At 38.0% G+C, this 24,510-nt stretch overlaps 1 protein-coding gene across 1 annotated transcript in view; it reads left to right on the top strand.

Annotated features, from left to right (window-relative positions):
* The window catches only part of LOC150077136 (rho GTPase-activating protein 18-like), a 99,458-nt gene that overhangs the window by 69,780 nt on the left and 5,168 nt on the right, over positions 1–24,510 (top strand). Inside the window, exons 8-15 of the mRNA XM_090385626.1 lie at positions 13,817–13,982; positions 16,214–16,305; positions 16,693–16,770; positions 18,252–18,423; positions 20,566–20,648; positions 20,936–21,148; positions 21,937–22,017; positions 22,728–22,787. Coding sequence (XP_090241752.1) covers positions 13,817–13,982; positions 16,214–16,305; positions 16,693–16,770; positions 18,252–18,423; positions 20,566–20,648; positions 20,936–21,148; positions 21,937–22,017; positions 22,728–22,787 — 945 coding nt within the window. The remainder of the gene's footprint in view (positions 1–13,816; positions 13,983–16,213; positions 16,306–16,692; positions 16,771–18,251; positions 18,424–20,565; positions 20,649–20,935; positions 21,149–21,936; positions 22,018–22,727; positions 22,788–24,510) is intronic.

Genomic DNA, 24,510 nt, shown 5'->3' with positions numbered 1-24,510 from the left:
ACTATAGTGCTGTTGACTTCTCAGTAACCAGTCCCTTAGAAATTTCTGGGTAACCTGCCCACGAAGATTTATATCGATGTAACTGAGTCTCACAATTTCTAAAGGTGACAGTTTGTTCCACTAAGGATGTTTGTATGGTCCAGCTTTTATGAGAGTTGGAAGATTGTTCTCGTGGAACTGTTGTTGAAACGGTCTACCGTTTCTTACGTTTGGTATGTTTGTGTGTTAATGTGAAGTAACACTGAGATAGATATCTGGCTCTTGATGATGGAGGTCTTTTACGTAGTCATAAGATTTAGGGTAGTGGGGATCGTCATCGTAATCTTTATGATGGGGAACTTTTGGATGCTCATAACTCTTACTATGTTCCACAGGTGCATATCCATAGCCGCTTACCTTTGGGTAACCATGCTCCTTTTGTTCCACTTTTGGGTATCCATGTTCCACTTTTGGATATGCATGTTCCACTTTCGGATATTCATAAGCCACTTTCGGATATTCATAAGCCACTTTTGGGTATCCATGTTCCACTTTTGGATATGCATGTTCCACTTTTGGATATGCATGTTCCACTTTTGGATATTCATAAGCCACTTTTGGGTATGCATGTTCCACTTTCGGATATGCATGTTCCACTTTCGGATATTCATAAGCCACTTTCGGGTATTCATAAGCCACTTTTGGGTAGCCGTAGTCTTTTGGTTCTGTCTTAGGATAGGTAGGGTATTTTTTGGTAGGGTAATATGCTGGACTATAGTCATGATAACCAGTGATGTCAATTTTAACAACCCCAGTAATATAACCATGAGGGCTGTACTCTTTCTTATAAGGAAGTGGGGCATAATGTACAGGGCTGTACTCTTTCTTATAAGGAGGTGGGGCATAATGTACAGGACTGTACTCTTTCTTATAAGGAGGTGGGGCATAATGTACAGGACTGTACTCTTTCTTATAAGTAGGAGGAGGAGCGTAATGTCCATGGTCATACTCCTTTTTATGGTAGTTGTCATACGGTGGATAATAAGGTTTGGTTTTAACCTTTTCTTCGTAGACTGGGACTTGATAATAGACTGGTTTCCTGCAATGAGAAAGTAATTAATTAAAAATGTTGAAAATATAACACTTTTTATAAAAAAAATTTAAATTAAAAAATTAACGTTAAAAGATTGAAATGCAGTTTAAACATTACTGGAGATTTCGACTTTGTATCCTTCAAGTAAATAGTTTAAAAACGAAAAAGAAATCTCTGTACAGTGGTTTGTTAACTAGAGAAACAATTAGCAATTTTTCCAATCTCTGTGCAGTACTTACTTGTATGCAGAAAAGAACTTTGTGACGACGAAAATTGGAATTGGGATAGGGAAGAAGAAGGTCTTGATGTATTCTAAGTTCAGGAGGAAGAGAAAAAGAATCCTACACCATCCAAGCTTCATGCTAGAAGAAAAATAAAAACGAAATGATAAGTCAGATATGGTTACTTACATTCAGAGGACAATTTTGTAGGACCCACCCTTTTTTCCAAGAAAGAAAATTGAATACCGCTCTGTGCTGTTGTCTTGATCATAGGGATTTGTTTCCCTTCAATTAATACCCTCGGAGGCCTTCCCACATCTAATCTACCTTTACATAACATCATTACAGTTTTACTAATAGATATCTTTAACTTATGATCTGATGCCCAACCTACCAAATTATCCATTACAGCAGCTGCCTTAATCTCTAGATTCCGTCTTGACATGCCATCAAAACCTAGCACCAAATCATCTGCATATGCAATTTTATGGCATTGCATATCTGTGTTTTTTAACCATAAATTCGATACTATGTTCCAGAAGGTTGGTCCCAAAACAAATCCCTTGGGACAACGTCTGGAATATCCTTCGAGTACACCAAATGCTGAGATCTTACCAAAATCTTCCTGCCATGCAAATAATTTGGCAAACATTTATATAACAATTGAGGACATTTCAACAAACGCAAAGAATAAAGTATGCTTTCGTGCCAGACATTATCAAAAGCTCCCAAGTCTATATAAATCATTAATACGTATTTACTATTTGAAGAGCCAACATAATCTACAAGGCCCTTTAGCGCATCTTCAGCGGAACATTTTCGTTTAAAACCATATTGATACGGTAGTGTATAATTACACTTAATAAACCAATCATTTAATCTGAGGTGTAACAATCTTTCAAAAATCTTAGACATATTTGAAAGTAAAGAGATAGGTTCTGACAAATCTTTGCCAGGTTTAGGTATCAACCTTAGCAAGGCAACCTTCCAATATCCAGAAAATCTACCAGCCAAATAACTTATTAAAAATCTCCAACATTAGATGTGGATAGATCTGAACCATTTTTGAGTATTACATTATTTTCAACAAGATTGGGGTGAAGAGGATTCATATCCTTATTCTTGGTTCTTTAAATTGGAAGAGGCGCATATACTTGAATTTCGCCACTGGTAGGGAGCCTGCAATGCAGATGCCACCTTTAACACAATAGTGGCCTTTGTGGTAGGTTGTAACACAACAGCATGGGGTGGGGAAGTGATGCATAATTAAGAAAACCGCAATGAACACGAAATGTAGTCGACGCTTAGAGGCTGAAGTTGTAAAGATTTTCTAGTAATGCATCATCCTTAGAAGCTTTGATTTATAGTCCTGTAGAAAAACATGGTTGGTTAGAGGAAATTGTGAACATGCAAATTTAGATTCAAATAAACCAAGGCTATTTACTGCATGATCATAAAACTGAAATTAATTGAATTTGAAAACTAATCAGTTTCGCACGATTCATCACTCTGAAAGCACTCGTGAATTCCAGTTATCCCTCGCATAATGACCACACCTAACGTGCAGTCTTCAAAATATCCAATGGGCAGTTAGTACCAAAGTATACAATGTAATTGCCGACCCCATTACATCACGTCTGGAATACACCGATCATTTTGATCTAAACACAAAATAAAGAACGTTGTTGTTGGATCTAATAAATGGATCTGTTACGTAGGAAGGCAAATCTCTTTTCGCTGTAATAAACTTGAGGACTTTCTCTATCTGCATATCTGTAGTGGACAGCCCCTTGTACTATTACTATTATTTTCACTACGCTTCACCATACTATTACCTCTGTGAGAGGCGGGAATGCAGACCTACTTCCTGTAATGCTGCCCAAATGTGATAGTGAATTATGCGAGGTTAGTTGAGCGTGACACACTCCACCAGTGTGTGCGTGTGTTAATATGGCCGCAATGCAGGTCAGAACTTAGCTTCTATCCGAAGGCATTGATATATTGAAGATTATTGAGATCTGTAGGTTAAAGAGGCCACATGACTCTCCCTTTTTTGAAAAGAACAGAAGAATCTCTTTTTGTTCTTTGTAAGAAATTATTTTCAGTGGGAAAATAAAGTAGGGGGAAACAAGTTTGAGAGAGTATCAGATTGCAATTTGCCTAGTTAAAATGCTGATTGCCGTTTACCCTGATAAAGAAATAGGCAATGGCGTACCCAGGTCATGAAACCACGCTGCGAAATAAAACAACAACAACAATAATAAATACTCAAGAAAATTTTGTCTCAGAATGATGCTGAATTACTCGTCTCCACCTGCTGGAAGACCCAAGGGAGTATTATATTTTTTGTCCTGTGGAAGACATCTTTTGTGCAATAAATGTCATATGCAAGTCAATACATACGGAGAATGATCAGCTACGTTGTTCGTCCTGGCTCTTGGAACGAAAATGCAACGAACAATGAGGAATTCCTATACACACACTGAAAGGACAGGATTCGTGGAATGCCCACCTGGCTATGGTGGCGCCAAATTTTGTTGTGTTTTCGAAAACATACTCTTTCTTTATCAATAGACAGCCTTGATGGTAATGCAGTATTTGAGATTGCTGTAGTTCCACGATGTGTGGATAACCGTTTTAGTTTCCAATCGCCTCTCGACGAGATGAAGCTTTATTGGCTTTTTTTTTTCTCTCAACTTGAACCGAGTTGCATGGATTTTTCCCACAGTTCATTTCAAAGAACGAGCGGAACAGCCGCTTAACATTAGATTCGGCAGTCTTGAGTTGGTCCTTTTTTCGCAGTGGATCAGCCCTCCCCCCTGGCGACTTTGGATGCCTTGTCTCACCACTACCGTTATTTAAATAAAAGAGGGGAACAAAAAATAACTATAATTTTCCTTTATTTTCCTCCATCCTGCATGCATCTGCATTCCTCAAGTCTTGTTGTATCAAAGAGTATGTGAGATACGTGTAGTTGCAATCTTACATGGTTCCAGTTTACATACGATAAAGCAATCCACGCTATAACAGTCATTTCTAATATTTTGATCAATAGGTGCATAGACATGTACTTAACATAATTTTTTAGTCAGCTTTAACCCAATCCAGCGGTCAAAGACAATCTGGGTTAATCATTTCCACTTACGACATCACTTGAAAATGGACAACACGAAAGAGGTTAACGGCTTTAAGGGAATAAATAATTGTAGTTTATACACTGCTGGAATAATAATTGCTTTCCCTTTAAGCAATAGCATTGAAATACTTACCGTAGCATTTAAACCTATTTTCCATGAAATATTGTTTACAATTGTAACTGTTATGGTATTCATTGTAGCTGTTCCACTTCCATCAAGAGAAAAAACTAAAAGGATCTTATTTCTGTGAACTTTATTCATAGAGACAGAAATTAGCCAGATTCGGACCTTGGAGTATAATAAAATCTCCTTCCCAATTAACACTTTCTTGCTCGCAATATTGAACAGTGTAAGAGTGAAGATTAGTCATATTTTCACTGTTTATCCGTTAGCAGCTTAATTGGCCATCACTAATTTCCTGGTGCTGTCACAAGACGATTGTTTGGCTTTCCTTGTATAAGTATCAATGTAGTGTTTTTGTTGTTCTTAAAACTGGTTTAGTTCATAGTCAAGATGCCAGGGGTCATGAACATTCATCACCTTTCTCCCAGAAGCGATTGGCTAAACAGATTCCCTGCTACAACTGGCATACTCAACATGCAGTCGACTATCACTACAACAAACTACACTCATTGGCCAGAAAATTACAAACTTTTTGCAATAAGCGTCAACAGATAAACATATGTTATGCAAATTCATTTGTCCACATGGTATTCAGATGTGTGTGACGTGTGGTAACTCAAGGTGTCAAGTTGCTTGGTATTAGAGATAAATATTGTACCTTCCTGGGGATTTTTATTCGATCCGGCTACGGAAAAGACAGGTAATTTTTCCGATTTTCAGAAGGGTGATTTTGTTCCAGGAAGTTTAGCAGGAGCCACTGTTTAGAAGATAAAGGAAATCACTGGTGTGTGTCGAAAGCAACCACCTCAAAAGTATACAATGATTGGAAAACGAAAGGATAATGCAGCAGAAAGTCGGTGCTCCAAGAACGAGAATGCAGGAACTTAAAGCGTGTCAGAATAAAAAGTGCAGTGTGCAGCAATTACTGAAAAATGCAATTTAGGCAAAGATCTCATTTCCAACTATATGGCTGGAGATGAAGGATCTGGTAGTCTGGGATGGTGTTATGGAATGGGTTACGTTCTGTTGGTACGAAGCGTGAAAAGATTGTGCTGTTGCAAAGGTATCGTATCGGACCAACTTCATCCTGCAATGCTCCATTTTTCCCGATTGCGATGGAACCGCAATCCGGAAAAAAAAGTCGAGGAACATACCTAAGGGCTACCGTGGTCACCTAATTTCAGATCTGAGTCCAGTTGAAAATATGTGGGGATATGTTGGAATGAGCAGTTCGGGTTCGGAGTTCTCTAATGACCACCATACAACAGCTGAAAAATATCCTGATGGAGGAATGGTCAAATGTGGAGGTAGACTTCCTCAGACTTCCTAGTGAAATTCATACCACGATGTGTATATTGTAATAATATTAGAATTTAGTGCCCATATTAGATATTGAAGAGGCTTCTGAGTTTTTGACTAGTGAGTGTAATTTTGCGCTCATGTTGGGTTTTACGTTTCTATAGAAGGATGATTCGGATCAGTGGTTATTGACAAAGCAGTTACATGCTCTCATGGACAGAGTTTTAAACGTGTCAAGAATGGTAATTTCAAAGTTATGATAACATCAGGAGAGGCGCGCGCTCTCTCTCTCTCTCTCTCTCTCTCTCTCTCTCTCTCTCTCTCTCTCTCTCTCTCTCTCTCTCTCGATGTTCTAGTGGTCACGGGAACCACAGTCTCAAGACGAATGGGACAATGTTCTCTGTACAGATGAGTCAAGATTCAGCCTTGAAAGTGATTCCCGAGGTGTTCTCATCTGGAGAAAAAGTGGAATACATTGAAGAGAAATGAATTAGAGCATATCAACCACTTCTAAGAACACCAAGGGCTTAGACTTGTTCTTGCGGCGCCTCCGTAGCCAGGTGGGAAGGAGCAGCAGTGCGTAGTACATGCTTCTTGATTAGACCGGGGTTCCAGCCCGTCACCACCAAATACGGACGATGAGGAAAGGTCAGGGAATGACCAACGCATATTCCAGGAGCAATATGGCCTTAGTTGCTAATGCTACTAAAAAACAAATAACAAACAAACAAACTTGTTCTTGCAGTGAAGTTAAGCTTGTATTAAGCCCAAAGCGGTTAAGGATAGAAGGTGGTTGCGTGTTGTGTCTGTAACTGCGAGTATATTGTCATTTTGGCTGTTTACTGAATAAAATAAAAAAGGAAATTTTTAAAAGATAAAATTATGCAAAATATTCATGACACCAGCTAAGTCGGCCACCATGAAAAAAAAAAAAAAAATGTCCGTAACTTTCTCACGCATCATTGGTGCCATTCAAACTCAGACTTTCTTTACACAGTGTGGATGATTATAATAAGTGTATTACCACCTAAACCTACACTCAAATTTTGGTAACGTTTCAAAGTTCTAATGACCCCGTCTTCAAGCCTCTTTAGCGGAGGAAACACTCGTCTCAAGTGTGATATTTCTAATGGAACTACTTGTCAGGTTGTTCCATTATAGTACGCATACATACTACTGTGCAAAACGTAAGGACCAACACTATTTCTAAAGGTTACAACCACAAAATCTTTACTTAAGGTAGTCCTTACTGATGAGAGTAGATTCAGTCTCAGCAGCGATTCTGGACATTAGCTAATCTGGCGAGAGGTTGGCACACGGTATAACCCACTGAAAGGGATCAATATGATGGTCGAGGTGTGCTCATCTCGGGAGGCGTTATCTTGGATGGACGTACACAACTCCAGATACTGGACGGCGGTACTGTAACCAGTGCACGCTACTATACTGAGGTAATCCTTCTCCATGTGCGTCTGTTCCGAGGTGCCATTGGCCCCGAGTTCGTGTTTATGGATGATAACGCCACACCCCATCGCACTGCAGCTGTGATATGCTTTTGGAAAGTGAGGCCATTGTTCGTATGGATTGACCTGCCCGTTCCACCGATCTAAATCACATCGAACATATATGGGACGCTCTGAAGAGACGCCCAGCGGCACGTCCACACCCACCAGAAAATCTTCACCAGCTGAAGATGGCGCTGACAGAGGAATGGACGATGTTACTGTAAGAACTTATCAACAACATTGTTCTAAGTATGGACAGGCGGTGCAAAGCCGGCATCGACATTAGGGGTTGCCATATCTCCTATTGAGAACCACCTCTTCCCTTTGTTCCATCTTTAGCAGTGATGCATCTATATCATTGGCAGCCAGTGCTATGTTGCCATTTTTGAATATTGTCCCTCTGTACCGTTTTGTTTCCGTTGTTGTGTTGGTGTTGTTTCCTTCATCATTTTTCTACCTCACGAGGTTCCTTTGGTATGCTTTTCCCATATCCAGGCCACTCCTATGAGAAGCTACAGGTGAAAACCTGACTGGTCCTTAAATTTTGCACACCAGTGTAGTATTACACTGTTAGTTACGTGGCTCTGAAGATGAGATCTTCATTTGTGTTATAGTGCAGACGTTGCCGAATATATCAGAAAGGACCTCTGATGCACTGGTCTGGGTCATGAAGGTATCCACATGGGTTGAACACCGAAGTATTCAGTGGCTCAAGGTGCCACACTGAAAGAGGATCTTCATTGAAATCTTCGTACTCTTTTCGACAGCCCAGTGAGTAATAAATGCTGTCCCCACACTGGGTGAGTGGGGACAGCGATTGTTGCAGAATCCGAGGGAGCGAATCCTCTCAAGCAGGGAAACTTTTTTTTTTTTTTTTTTTTTTTCTCTCACCGTGGCCCAGTTATGGTCTCTAGCGAGAATTGTACGAAAATTGGGGATGCAGGGGGAGGATGAAGGTTCTTATCCAAAGAAAAAGAAACCATCCAACCGTGATGACACGAAATTTGTAGATATATTACTGCTGCTCTTACGGGTAGTACAATTGGTATAATCACTGTCCTCCCCACACCATGTACAAAAACTCGAGGTCGAATATTGTCAATGATGCGAGGAATTTTTCACAACATGACTGAGTTGGTCGGTCGTAGGTGAGGGTGGCGTGGTGTTTCTTCCATACACTCGGGTTCTTCGTCCAGTAAACAGCAAATCGACCACAGAACGCGCGCAATTTACAGACATACTATTTTAATATGCTGCAATGTGGCCGAAGTTGCTGATGCGTCTAAAACCTTACAACAACGAACCAACCATAGTCAAAGTTGCTTTAGTACGAAAACAAACAACAGCAGCAATCACAATATCCTGAATAACACTAACAAAATCCGATTAAACACACTAAGTCCAAAAAATGTACTAAATTTGTGACTCATATATGATTGGGCTGATTCAATCACCTAATGTAATCTTCGATCTCCACTGAGAATATTTGGAGGAACTCCGAACACTCTTCTTTCAAGATTGGTAGTTACATCCTGTTGGATATCTACCATAGTCCTTTGAATATCACGCATTAAACAATTACAGTCTTGCAATTTGGTTATCCACTAAATTGAAATGGACCTTCCTTTACTTAGCTTACGGCCATACTTCCCAGGGACACTTCGGAAATTTTTCAAGAGGAGGATGGTACGGAAGTTAAAATAGGAAAATTAGTAGCTGTTCATATCTGAGATGATTTTCCACAGACTGGGCTGACCCGGATACTAATAAGTCTCATAATATTGCATTTATACAAATAACTCTATTTAAAAATATATTTTCTGATAATATCTTGTAATCATCTTTAACAAAAGATGTTTCTTTCAAAATCATGTAATTAGAACTTCTAACCTCTAAAACCATAATAGCCGTTTGATAAATTGACTAAGTCACAGTCTAATACATTTTGATCCATATTTCAAAACAATGGATTGTAGTAGGTCAATGGGAATGAGTTCATAGATCGAACACACTAACAAACCCATAAACAGTCCTAACGTAATTTGATCTTTATATATATGAGGTCAGATATAATTTTTCTTGGAATGAACTTTTTAAAAATTTTTGCTGATCGGTTTTACTGATCATATAAGGATGGGAAGATGTGATAAGTTTCAAATAATGGGATAGTAAATGTCCAAAAAATAGTTTCTTACCTGCTTTCTTAGATTGCAAATTCCTAGAAGAAAGTTCTTGACGTTTACAGAGCTCCGTGATCTCGAAAGTGATGCCCACTCCCTTTCTCAGGGATTTTATAGTGCCCCAGTTCTTTACAGCTCACCAGTGGTCGTGGCCCCTTCCGATAGCGAAACGCCAGCGCACGAAACAGGTGCGTCTGAGTGAATAAACACTTGGGGTTCGCTTCCCTAGATTTTGAAGGGTGTTTGCTGCATGGGTGTTGACCTGCGATCACTTTCGTTGGAGAGTACAAACTTTCTTCATTTGTCCCCTTTTTTTCTCTTTAATATGGCCTAAGGGGGGAGGTCAGGAGGTGATGACGAAGACCTGTCCTCATCGGTATACATACACTAGTCAGAGGTAATGCATGTTCCGGTTTTTGTGTCACATCTGGCACATGTGCTTGGTACAGACAAAAAGCCGTAGCCTACTTATCTGACCTTTCCAGCTTGCAACTTGTTCTATGCTTGCTAACATTAAAAACTGATAGGAATGTTTGTAATTTTCTACAGTGGTCATAAGGTGTAGGAATCCCGATCTTTGTAAGGACATTCCATCAACGGTGTTGATTATAACACTGATTGTTTCGGGGTGGATGAGGGGATTTCAGGGGCTTTCTGCTTGATGGCGTGGATAAATATACGATAAGTGACTCTCAACGATTGCTATACATCGGCGTGAAAAATAAAATGGTTCTTTCTCGGATAATGCAAAAAGAAGATTTAACCATCACCAACGAATTGTTTGAGTTCCCTTCTGCTGCCACCAGTATGTTTCAAATATGGTAAGAACTGTGTCAAAAATCAATGGCATAATTAGCGCGCAGCTGACATGATTTTCAATGTGGAGATTGAAATTGTGCTTTGACCAAGTGACCTGCCAGTGAACCGTATTTTATTTCAATTTATGTTTCTCACTTTGTGGTGTCGTGCCTCAGGAAAAACCACGACTGTTTAAAAACGAATTTCTAAAACAGAAAAATGCTGAAACAATAAGTTTCGTCATTAGCGAGGTATCTAATAGCAATGATTCGTTAGAGAGAGAGAGAGAGACGCATGAGGGCCTCTGAATCATATACCAGGAAAGTTTATCGGCGGTTGTGTTTTGAATGTACATTTAGGCTTAACGAGAGCTTTGACATCATATGATTGTTGGTTCAATTACAAAGGGTGTCAAGGTTTTTTCTTGGGGGTTTAAGCTACATGAGCAACTAAAGATGTCAAAATTCGCGTATCCTAAGAATTGTTACAACATTTTTACCTTACAGGTATTCTCAATCTTCACAGTTTCTTGCTTAACAAGATACATTCGTGAGATTTAACGTCCGATATCTCGAATTACAGGTCTTAGTATGGGCAAGAGTCAGTTGCATTGCCTGCATCATGTTAAACAACGCCAAATGATATTTTTAGAGAAAATTAGGACGAGTTGTATCATCTGTACATCGTGTTTTCTCCTTGGGAAAATTACAGAGGAGTAGAAATTCATCAGCGCTACCTGATGATGGAAAAGTGTAGTTGGAATATCAACAAACAAAAGAGGAACTCTAAATCTCAAAATATACAATGTAAAACTGTAAGATTTACAGTTTTAATTCCTTGAATTTCAAAATTAATTAAAAAAAGATTAATTGCATTGGAGCAAACCTCAATTCATATGATTTATTAATCCATGGTCAGTGAGTACTTAGCAAGAGTTCCTTGATCGAAAACCGATTCGGTTTTCGAAGATCGTAAACCGATTCTATGATTTTTAATTAATGATTCTGTATTTTATGTGAGTTATATAAATATTATATTAAAACATTTTACATATTTTTAAAAATATTAATTTTTTTTATATTTTATAAAATATTTTGATCCATAAATACTATAACAATTTTATATAATTTTATTTATTTTTTGAACACTAGTATACTTGCACCACGCCAGTTTACAAACTACACAAAACATTATAGTTTATAACTGTAAATACAAACATTTTATTAAACTTACCGTAAAATCTCTTAAAATTTTGGTTTCTGCAGTGATTGGTTGGTTGTTGGGTTTTAGGAGCATTGGCGACTAAAACCCAACAAATAAGGGCGTTTGAACCGTGTATATTGTCTGTAAATTGCGTGTGTTCTGAGGGCAATTTTCTGTTTGCTGGATGAAGAAACCCGAGAGTCCAGGACTGAAAACCATTCTACACTGGTGCGCAAAACTTAAGGACCAACACTATTTCTAAAGGTTAAAACCGCAAAATCAAACGAAACAGACTGTGGCGATTTGCATAACTGTGGCCATTCAGTAGAAAGCTGGTGCACATTAAAGTACTTGAATCGTGATGCGAGGGCTCACATAAACAGATAAAAGCAGCAGTTATATGCAAATTACCGAATGGTGGGTAAGCACGATTGTTACAGACGTTCGATTGGTTTCATACAGTGCTACAGACAACGAAATAGCCAGTAGACAACGTCTGGATGACTTTACCCGAGGTCGAATAATTGGGAAGCTCGAGGAAGGTCGAAGTGGGAGTAGTGTGGCTGCAGAGTTCGGTATTTCCCGTAGCATCGTCTCACGTGCGTGGTCGTCCTTCAGAACGACAGGTACAGCTGTTCGAAGGACCAGTGGTGGTCGTCCACGAAAAACAACGCCCAGTGATGCCGGATCAATTGCAAACCAGCTGCACAGGACCCAGGATATCGCGGTTTACTGTGGCCAGGCGACTCCACAAAGGTGGACTGTTTGCCCGACGGCCAGTACGCTGTGTCCCTTTAACACCTGCCCATCGGAGACACCGTTTAAAGTGATGCATCGAACACAAAGACTGGACAGCAGCAGCGCAATGTGGTAAGTCACTCTCTACTGATATAGAGTAGATTCAGTTTCAGCAGCGATTCTGGACGTCAGTTAATCTGGCAAGAGGTTGGCACACAGTATCACCCCGCAAACATCACTGAAAGGGATCGATATGGCGGTCGTGGTGTTCTCGTCTGGGGAGAATGGACGTACACAACTCCAGATACTGGAAGGCGGTATTGTAACCGGTGCACGCTACTGTACTGAGGTAATCCTTCCCCATGTGCGTCTGTTCCGAGGTGCCATTGGCCCCGAGTTCTTGTTTATGGTCTGATAATGCCACACCCCATCGCGCTGCAGCTGTTGATATTCTTTTGGAATGTGAGGACATTGTTCGTTCGTATGGATTAGCTTGCCCGTTCTCCTCGATCTAAATCCCATCGAACACATATTGGACGCTTTGGGGAGACGCATAGCGGCACGTCAACACCCATCAGAAAATGTTCACCAGCTGAAGATGGCGCTGACAGAGGAATGGACGATGTTACCGCAAGAACTTATCAACAACATTGTTAACATTGATTGACAGGCGGTGCAAAGGCTGCATCGACATTAGGTATGGCCATATCTCCTACTGAGGACCACCTCTGCCCTTTGTTCCATCTTTGGCAGTGATGCATCTGTATCATGGCAGACAGTGCTATGTTGCCATTTTTGAATCAAGTCCTTCTGTACCGTTTGTTTCCGTTGTTGTGTTGGTGTTGTTTACTTCATTTCTGTACCTCACAAGGTTCATTTGGTATGCTTTTCTCATATCCAGGCCATTCCTATGAGAAGCTACAGGTGGAAACCTGACTGGTCCTTACGTTTTGCACTCAGTGTACATTGTTCAACAACTTTAGGCCCAGGGCCGTTTTAAGAACTCTCGGGTTTCCCCTCGGCGAATTTCCAAATGTGGACCCTATTCAGTTTAAATTTTGTTTTAATTTTTTTCTGGGTCTCTCTTAGTCACATTCCTAGCCCTAAGTGAGGCTCCCCCCATGCGTCAAAACGGCCCAGGTTAGACCAACCAACGTTGTGAAAAAGACCCATAAAAATTCCTCCCGTCATCGACGGATGCGAACTCCGGTCGAGTCCACCTGGTGTGGGGAGGACGGCGATCCTACCAACTGTGCTACCATGAGCGCTTCTGCAGTGAGTTTAATTTTGATGTTCACCGATTTTGAAAATCTTATACAAGTGATTATGATGAATCTCGAACTTGACATACATATATGTCAAGTTCGAGACTTTGTGAGTAATTTTATGAGTAATTAATTCCTTAATAAACAGAATAAATATTTATGTGATACTTTTTCTTTAACCCATTTTGAATTTATATTGATAATTATTTTACTGGAAAATAATTAACAAACGGTGATTCATGTTGCTTTATTAAATTATTATTACCCATTTACAGGAAATGGTAATCCGACCAAATGAGGAAGGAATTACATATACAGATGACCTGAGTATTGAAGATATGGCAAGTGTTAGGAACTTTGCTTTCATTGAATTGACATCATTGTACGAGTCTTACGAGTTGAAATATGGAAGAAGAAAGCTCTTTAAAAGAAGAGTGAAAGGTAAGGAAATAAATATACATTTTTGAAGTGATTAATATGCAGGAATGATCATGATATAGTATTTCTAATTTAATATTCTGTACAGGAAACTGAATAAATTTCTATGAGCTATTTAAAAGGAATACATTAAGAAGCAATAAGGAGAATATAATCTGTATGAGAGCCGTTTGAAAAGTTTGTGGTCTGCGTATGAAAGTTTATTTGAGGTGTCTGGTAACATGTTACTTTTCAACATAGTTCCCTTTGGAGTTCATACACTTTACCACCGATACTGCAATGTATTAATTTCAGCTGCAAAGAAAGTTTTTTTCTTGGGCCTCCAGGAATGCGTCCACTGCAGCAACGACATCACTGTCGGTGGAAAAATGGATGCCAATTAAATTTAGGAAATAGGTAAAACTTTGATGGTGCTATATCTGGTAAATATGTGGGATGGTTTAATATTTTAAAGTTCACTTATCCTGGCGCATTTTCCTGGTGGAACAAGACTCCTTTGCTGTTTTCATCAGCGTTTGTCACTGATGTTTTCATGAAAACGCCTCACAAGGTCTGCCTAATATATGCCTCTGTGATTCTCTGGCCTTCTAAAAAGTAATCCATTAGAAATACTCCATCATCATCCGAGAAAACCGTTGCTATCACCTTGCCAGCAGATGGAATCGACTTGGCTTTCTTTGCAGGGGAGAATAGCAATTTTTCCACTGTTTGGACTACTTTGTTTATGGCTGAAAGTCTCCTTCTTAGTTCCCAAACCTTGCGAGGAAACTTGCCGGATCTGCTTGAAAACGATGAAAATGTTCACTTTATTTGATGGCTCTTGTGAGATTTTGATCTTCTGTCAACAACTTTGGGACTCATCGTGCTGACACTTTTCATAGCGAGAATCTCTGTTATTACGTGGTATACAAGTTCAGATAAGATGCCCAAGACCAAGGAAATGGAACGAACTGTCAGTCGTTGATTACATATCACCAGATCATGCACACTGTCAACAATTTCTGGAGTTATGGACGTTGCAGGTCTTCCACAGGGTGGGTCATCTTCCAGGCTTTCCCTCCCGCGTTTAAATTCTGTTGCCTATTTCTCAACCAGGGAATAAGAAGTAGCGCCCTCTTCAATGTTCTAACCACATCGCCATGAGTTGCCTTTGGCATTAGTCCCTTTTTCCCAAATATTGGATGGCTGCAAGGTAACAGATTGTGTCCATCTTTCCTCATGGACTTCAGGAGCTGTAATTAAAAAAAACAAACAAAAAAAAAAAAAAAACCAGATGTTATTGAAACTGCACGAAACAAGTGGTGGGTTGCTTTTTGAAGTGTTATGAAATAAGTACCGAAATTTTAACACTGTACCATTACCCTTTCATACTCAGAATACGAACTTTTCAAATCCCCTCATTTAGAAGCACAATCTCGGTTTTTTCCTAAATTAGATTCATCGCTTGTGAGTGATACACGACAGCAGCATCGAGTATGAAACCGAAAGACCCAAAGATAGATATGATAGTTGGCGATGAATTCCCACCATTCTTAAACTAATTACACTTTCCTTTCTTTTGCCCAACTATCATTACTAGTGATATGTTATATGGTATGGCATAAAGGTTAGAAAAACAAGAAACTTTGCTTTAAAAATTTAGTTTTGAACTAGCGGAGATGTTCAAATGTTTCAGAAAAAGCTCCAGAAAAGAAATCTGATCGGGTCGTAGTTTGGGAAATCTAAGATATCAAAATACAATCCGTCCCTTCTTCAGGTTTAGTCCATTGAATTAAACTACCTGCGCCTTACATTCAATGTCAAAACACCGACACAGTCAGATACAACTGTACCCATGATGTGAATCTGAACCATGTCATGTAGGCAGGCCATCAATCTTCGATACCCTTGGTTTTTTGAGTCAAGCATCAAAATGGTTGCTTGGGGACTAGTAACGTGCATTCTTTGTGTAATCATAAATGCTTTATCATTGAGTTTTAGAATGGAAGCCATATGGTGTATAAGTTGCGTTGCCACTGTTCTGTTGATTGTGCGTGGGTGTTAAGCGCCAAGCAATTATGGCTACGAAGCGTCACTATAGTGTGTCTGTAATTATGTGATGTGTTCTTTGGTTTGTTTTCTCTCGAAAATTCGAGTGGTTATTGGACGAAACACTCGAGTTTTCGAGAGAAAACGCCACGCAACCGTTGCTTATCAAAAATCAGTGACTAAAATGTTTTCCTTCTCTTAATTAGATGACTCGGTGTTTGGAGTACCACTGACCACGCTAATGTATCAGGACAAGAGCAGAACGAATGGGTATCGCATTCCTTTAATTTTGGAGTGGGTAAGTTTTAAGGGTAATTTATCATTATTCTTCTTATTATTATTATAACAAGAATAATGGTAAAGAGCATTTGTACGTTGTTTGCTGAGAATTGATTCAAACAATAGTTTTAAATTTGGCAAAAGCATTAAACAAACTGTGCGCCAACTAGTGGCAAAGCATAATATTACTAAAAATTACTAGAATTTTTAATAATAATACAAAAGGACAATGAAGAGGGGGAAAGTAGCAATTAAATTGAACTCTACATTTGTAAAATTAAATTTTTTTCAGCTCAAGTTAGCACAACGATTTGTTTTTTTCACAGCCACTGTGTTACCAGAATGGTTTTAATTTTTATTTTCTTTTAGCGTCAAAATGGTCAGCTTTTGATTTCTTCTTTTGCAGATTCTCTCCCATCTTGAAAATAAGGGACTCAAGGAGGAAGGAATTCTTCGCCTTGGGGGATCTGTGCATAAAGTGATGGTAAGTTTGTCGACCTTTTTTGCATAGGACTCATGAAATGCGTCCTATCGCCACGGGTGGGTAGAATATTAATTTACGCCCACTGCGCGTTTAAAACTAGTAAACGATATTAATACATATTTATTTAATAATGTACATGATATCGATAACATTCACACCGGTATGACAATAAAATCAATAACAGAGGACATTCAACACGACATAGAAAGTCACATTAGAATTGACATAGTGTTTTGTGGAAGGCGCCACCGGTGGTTTCCCACATCTGTGCAAACTTTGACTTGGCAGTCCACCTGTAACTTTTTGGAAAAAAAACGGGCTTTACTTTTGTCAAATGCCGAGAAGATGAAAGGGTAAAAATTCATTTCTATGTGTAATTCTAGAACTCTTGGCAGAAACTTATTGGAACAAGGTTCAGTGATTGAGGTGGTTATCTAAAAGCAGTGCAGATGGTGTGCTCTTTGAAATATCATCTGGAAAATCCCATATCCTCTCCAACAGGAAAGGTGCGTATCATATTCTGGATATATAATCCACTGTTTGTACTCACTGCACCAACCCCAACAGTCAAATGTAGAATTTCCTCATTATTAATTTCGGTTTTTCATACAGCAAAGCAATCAAATTTTCAGAGCAATTTAATTGACCTGTCTTGTCCTTCACTTCATTTTTTTCGTTATACTCAGCTTCGTCTTTCGGATTAACGTTCGACTATCACGCATAGGGCATTGTATATCTGTCTACTACGAGTATTTATCAGCAGTGGCTAATAGTGACTTCCCCTTGTTTTAAGATAACTTGGCCTTCTGGATGGTTTTTGGAGAAACGTGAATAAGTTGGACGTTCTAGTCACAGCCTAGTCTTACTAGACTAACTCCAGCAATCAAGCCTCTTTCAAAGTCCTCTAAGTACTTTTGAAGTCAAGAGCAGATCCAGATTTCAAGTTTTGTGCTGGAAGGTAATAGAGGAGCCAATAAAGGAGGTGTAACACCATATGGAAATTGTTCTATTTACAAATACAGTAACGCAAATGCATAATATGGTTTTGGAATAACCTCGGGGAGATAGCTCCCCAAATTATCCCCTCCACCGATCCGCCATGTGGTGGGATACCAGTTTTAATATTCTTTGAATATAAACCTCCAAAAAGTCTAATTTTCATGTTTCCTTTTATACATCTTATATAAATGCCATTAAAACATTGAAAAATAAGAGAAAGTATTAAATATATCGTTATAAAGTACTTCCGTACCATTACTTCAATTTTAATTGCTAATAGAGTTAGTTGTTAAACCGCTTGTTATTTTTTACTATTTGAATAGTTTTTATTACTCCACGTCACTGCTGTGTAGAGTGAACTCAGTGAAGGCAATTTTTTGGTGTATGGTTTCTGTGTAAATTATTTAGACGAATGATTTGATGGTGCTTGACGGTAATGAGGTGTTTCCTCATACTAATTTCACTGCAATTATCCCTGCCAGGTCCTACGCCAGGAAATTGAACGTCATTATTTCACAAATCCTGCTGCAGCTGAGCGGATCATTAGGAGTTCGTCCGTGCACGACTGTGCAGCTTTGCTCAAACAGTTCATCAGACAGTTGCCAGAACCAGTTCTAACTCGGGATTACATCGATGCTTTCCTTCAAGTGCCAAGTAAGAATTTTTACTTAAAACTTTAACAGAAGTGGCTGAGTAGAATGAGATTATTAAGTTAATGTAATTTTATTTAAAAATGCCTGTTTTTGTTTGTATAATTAATTATATTATTGATAACTTAAGTGTTTTTTTTCCGGAATAAAGAACACATTCCAGTCTTAACAATAAAAATGTACAAATATTGAGAGCTATAGTTCAAATGCAAGCTTCCTGAAAAGGCACTGTACCAAAGAATTCAGGCTTTTATCTTACGGGGAGTTTGTTAAAAGGGAAATGGGAGGGAGTTGTATATGCGTGGAACTTCCGAATAGGTCACACAACAAAAGTCACGCTTACAGCGAATATAGGAAGGCAGCGCGGCACGTTTTAGTCAAGGACATAGAGGGAAGAACCAGATGGATTGGTTTCGCAACCTGGCAGGTCACAGAGAGATGGAGATTGTTGATGAGTTAAGAGAATAGATACTTCGGTGTCTGTGGATGAAAGTAGGCCATTGACTGAAAAATTGGTGGAATCCACGTGTTTGGCATTTCCTAACCGGTGTTACTTTCTGAAATGCACGCTAGATGTCGTTAATCTTGAAGTAATGCGGTTTATGTTCAAGTTCTGGAAGTTGTCTTTAGCTGTATCCGTTTAAGATGCACAAGGAAGCAAGCAACCTACCTTGAAAATCCAAGCAGTTATATTAATTTCCTTTGACAGAATCTTCATTATATGGAAGAAAAGTGTTGTTATTGACAAGAGGTGTACTTTTTTTTCCGGCGGGCGACTGCTTACCCATCTATGTCTAAATATGCACAAACCAATTTACACCTCTGCGGTGTTTAATATTTCAAAGATTGTAAAGTTGATTATACTATAAAAAGGGAAATGGTCACAGCCGTGGAGTAATTGGGGTCAGCTGTCATCAACCCTTTATTAACCCTTTCACGTTCAGACAAACATCAACGAGTGTCTAAGTACTCAGAGTTGTACTATTAGAGATGTCAATTCATTTTTGTATGGGATTCCCTATTCAGTAAATTATGTGGCCCCTACCGAGAACGGAAGTTAACGAATCGCTTATAGAGTAGGCGTTGGTAATGTCCTAAATTTGTTGTGTAGAAACTACCCAAGTAACTCAAACACTTTCAAAGAATTCTTTAAAAAATCTTCTAACATGAAGCAGGATGCCATTTTACAAAGTGGTAATTAAACGCGCACGGTTCTTTGAAATAATGTTTGAGAGGAGACAGATTGGGGTTATAGACACGCCGATTTCTTCATTAAAAGAATCACTTAAAGTCATGCCCTCTGGTAGTTAATGTACCCTACATAACAGTGGCTTGATTAGCATAATATCTTGAACTTTTAAGACCATCAAAGCACAAGTTACACAGTGGAAACTACTATGTCGACAGGTCAGCCACCGCGGGAGCTTCCGAAGAACCAGGAAAGGGAAAAGGGAGGGGTTCACCAATTAATGATCTTTTAGAGTAGGGGGTTCCGTTTGGAAATGTCTTGGAAGACCCAGAATTTTTAGTTATGCCATTGAATAACTAATAATAAAATAAAATATCTAGGCCTATATAATCGTAAATTTTTTATTTTCTTCCCAGTACGTTTAACTATAATTTGTTTCTGATAAAATAAGAGATACCAAACAAATATAAACTAGCTTGGACTAGTTTATATAATAATACATAGTAATGTAATCCATATAATAATTATATAATCATTCTTTGGATTTCTCTGCAAGCAAACAAGCCATATTGTTCAGCCAGCTGCAGTAAATATTCCTCGAAGTCAAGCTGATTTAGTAATATAAATTTTGAAATATTATTTAATTAAATATTTAATTTTAGTTTGGTTAAAAAATTACATTAAATAAATATTCTTGATTATTCGTTATTCTTTAACGTTGTATAATTGGGAATTATTATTCATATTCTGCATTATTAATTCATTATTGTTAATTAATAATGATTTGGTAACTGTCACGAAAATCTTTATTTATTCAATCCAATCAAAAGCGGGCAAGTCCATGAAATAACCCTAACGTTTTTTCCTTCCATACTTATCTTAAAACTCTTAGAATAAGATCTGCAAATTAATATGTGGATAATGCAGTTCTTCAACAGGATCCTTTGCCTTTTTCAGAAATATCAGATGTAGAATACCAACTGAAAGCCCTTAATTTACTTGTGATCCTTCTGCCTGAAGAATACAGTGACGTATTGCAGGTAATTATATTTATTTAGGCAAAAGAGTAGTGTTGAGATATTACTATAGATGGCGGCACTGTATCATTGAAAATATAAAATATAAAGATTACACCAGATTACTTTTAAAAATTAATGTTGAGACTGCAGTTTTTAGCTTGTAAATATATTTTTGTTACTGTTGGAAAGATTTGAGCAGATTTTTCCAATGAGCTTTTATGTTAAGGTGAAATTAAATAAATAGATAAATTAAATACATGGTTGCTTTGTTATGGTCGGTGTTAACAATTTTTCTCCCCATCGTTTAGGAGTTGCTACGGTTTTTGAAGAGGGTGGTGGACCAAGAGCAATATAATCGGATGAGTTTACACAACGTGTCCATGATCATGGCGCCAAATCTGCTCAACTCGAACTACAGAAAAAATAACGGGAAGACCGATATGGCAACGGAAGTGAGTGTAGCAACAGATACCTGCAGGCTCACCCAGATGTTGATTAAATACCAGCATATTCTTTGGGTGGTAAGTTTGAGTTCAGACAATAGATCAAATTCCCGAAAAGTTTCTTTAAAAATTTACAGTAATGCATTCAGAACATAATATTCATAATTAATTATTATTTTTTTTTTTTTACTGCTTTGCAGATTCTTTTAATTTTTCCCCCTTCAATTTAAGATATAGGAATAAATTCCATATTTAGTAAACTCTTATATCCTAGATTAATTTCAGATATGCTTAAAAAGAATTAATCTGCTTAGTTTAGTAATTCTTTTTAAATACGTTTTGTGTTTATGATATCTTCTACAAGATGGCGCCAGTGATTAGATCAATATTGTTCAATTAAAGCCATGGCAGGAAGCCAGTTTTAGTCATATTTTTAAGTAAAGTTTGTAAATCTTTCTTTTTTTTTTTTTTTTTTTAGTTTATTTATTTACATAACGTCGTGATGAAATACCTTACATCATTAAATTCTTCAAAAATCACAGAAAAGGAATTTTATTTAAAAACACGCATTATTTTGTAATAAAAAAATCATAAATAAACTATATTTTTGTTTTTCGAATGATTTACATGATTACCCAAATATTTTTTAAATAATTATTTAAACATATTTCAACTGTTTTTGAATTTAAATTTCGAAACAAAACACTTGAAACCTATTATTCATTTATTCGACTTCATACTTCACTCTATTCGTATTGTAATTGTTTTCTGACCTATTATTAGAGTTATGGTGTTCTTGACTGCGCCTTCTAGCGGTGATATTTGAAACATAATAATAATATTATTATTATTTTATCTTCCTTTAGGTTCCACCGTTACTTGTACATCAAGTAAGGTCTTTGAACACAGAAGGAGGGAAAAAGAAAGCGAATAAAGATAAAAGGCAGGTAAGTTGCACACACTTCTTATCCTATTTAAGTTTACATTATCTGTTTACCTCTGATAAGCTGGACATTATGCGTTTATGGGTAGAAGCAGTATATAGTTTTATTCGGATTTCTCTACGAATCCAGAACCCTGGAAATGCAAACAGAAAGTAGCAAATTGCCTGCTCAGTTAAACATGGAAGGGGTTAAGATCAGATAGTAAATACTAAATTGGACTAAACCCTATGAATTTTGAAAAGATTCCACTCGAAGATGTTATTTTTCTATGGAAACTTTTAAACCTTGTTTGTATCAAGTTGGAATAGTTTTCCATTTCTCAACTACTATGTCTCATTGTTTTCATCAAATTGGGCTTACCCCGAATTTAAAATTCGACAGATTTCGTAATAAAAACTAGTTCTGAGATACTCTAAACGACATTGGGGCTGCCCTAAGACTTTTCTCTAAGAAACAAACAAGCAAAAACAGTTTAAATTAATTTCCATTAAATAGATTATAAGACAAAAACTTATTTCTCCTCTTTCGCAGAAAGATGAACAATATAAAAGTTTCTGTTTTTAGAGACGTGTCTTCAAAACTTAAAACAAACAACTGTTATGTTTGTTTTTTACCACAAATATTGAAAGTAATTAATTCTTGTATAACAAACTATAAGTTTAATAAAAAATGTCAACTCGAACCTTGGTTATAAATATTTTATTTTTATGCAGGGAAGACATGGTAAGCAAACAACAGAGGAAAGTAGAGAGAGATCATGGAGCGCTAGCAGTGTAAGTATGCAACTGAAAAACTTGAATTATCTCTTCGAAATAGTTTTGTAGCCAATTTATCTTTCAGAAAATGACAGCACAGTCACATATTAGATATACGCCCTCCATAATTACTGGCTGAAACGTAGTTATAGATTTCTTTCGAGAGATTTGCAAGGATACCTTCACCATATAATGAATTCGACGTTAATCTTATTAGACACTGCAATACTAACACTCTTGTTGGTGTAAACAATGTATTGACGAAGTTATAACCCTGACGCATTCAAACGGAACATGATTCATGATTGAACCAGATAATCAGTTCCCGGGTTGTAAAGTACAATAACTATGGCAGATGTTGAAATGAACTTTGAGGAAAATGATCGGGAAAAACTGGGAGAGTGGATATCGTTATCATAAGATGAATCGGTGGATGGAGAGCTGTTCATGTATAAATTTTCAGGGCTTTACAAGGATTGTAAAGGATTGCAAAACATGCAGCACTCACTAGCAATATTGTTGAAAATGGAAGGTCGCTCCAAGAAATGAGTGAAGGATGAAGCTCATGTCTGAGCCAACAGGAGCAGCTCTGAGTAAAACTCAATTGGAAAAACAGATGAGAAACTAGCAATGACGGTCACTCTCCTGTTTTGTCCAATATCACTAGAAGCAGCGAACTGCATTATTTTGGAACATCGTGTGTTAACCGTCGACAGCTGGTTACTGGTCTAATGCTGAGTGTTAATTTTCACACAATCACAGACTGTAAAGCATGTTCCGTGGAAGCAACATGAATGGACGGACATTCATTCATAATGAAATCAACAGGCGTCATTGGAGGCAGCCTTTAGTCTTGGAGAGAAAAGGAGAGATATGTTCTTTTTTGGGGCTCTGATTAGTGTCCTCAGGCGGCAGCAAACTCAGAAGGGCTGCTGTAGAATAGTGGTCAATGCAAGGGTGCAAAAACACACCCATTTGACTGACCGTAGTTCAAGTCCACTTGACTATTACGGTGATATTTTGTGAATTCCTCTGACCTTATGTGGGCATCCCGGAGTATAAACCGAAAATTTATTTATTTATCTTTCAACCTTGACTAGTAGTTAGGATCAGATATCGGTCATCTGCTGAACCGCGGACATCCTTGAAATTTGCAAATATGCACATGCGCTCATTTATATTTTCCTCGGTAACTTGATCTTGTAAGCCAGTGCGATTTACAAAGACTAAGAGGCAAATTAAACCTTATTAACTGGATTATATCTTAGCCTTTGCCCACCAATGTACATCACTGCATTGTGCTTATTAGAAGTCTGTGAAACCTGAAACTGTCGATCATCTTCTCTTGCATGTACAAGTAATTTACGATGCCACAATATGAACGTAAACTTTGCTTTCTAGTTGAGTACCTGTATCACACACACTGAATGGTCACTTTATTAGGTACGCTTGCTCTTTTCATCAAACAAAACTCCCCCCCCCACTCGGTAACAGAATCACATATTCTTACCATGCGATATAAAACAGGTAGACAGATACGTCGGACTGCTCTATGCCATTCAGCCCGAGAAGGACCAAAGATTTAAATGACTTTGTGGTGGCATTTTAGTTGGCGCCAGAAGCACTGGTATGAGTATCTCCGAAACTACTGTGCATTCCTGTCAGGGTTGTAGTTTTTGAGGTACGACACTATTTTCATGCACTGTCAGTGTCTCTGGTGTATCGAGGTTAGTCCGACAGC

Source organism: Mastigoproctus giganteus, chromosome 12 (assembly GCF_048544385.1).
Source record: "Mastigoproctus giganteus isolate SK-2022 chromosome 12, ASM4854438v1, whole genome shotgun sequence".
Lineage (NCBI taxonomy): Eukaryota > Metazoa > Arthropoda > Arachnida > Uropygi > Thelyphonidae > Mastigoproctus > Mastigoproctus giganteus.
Note: the sequence above shows the minus strand (reverse complement) of the source record. Positions and strands in the feature narration are given on the sequence as shown.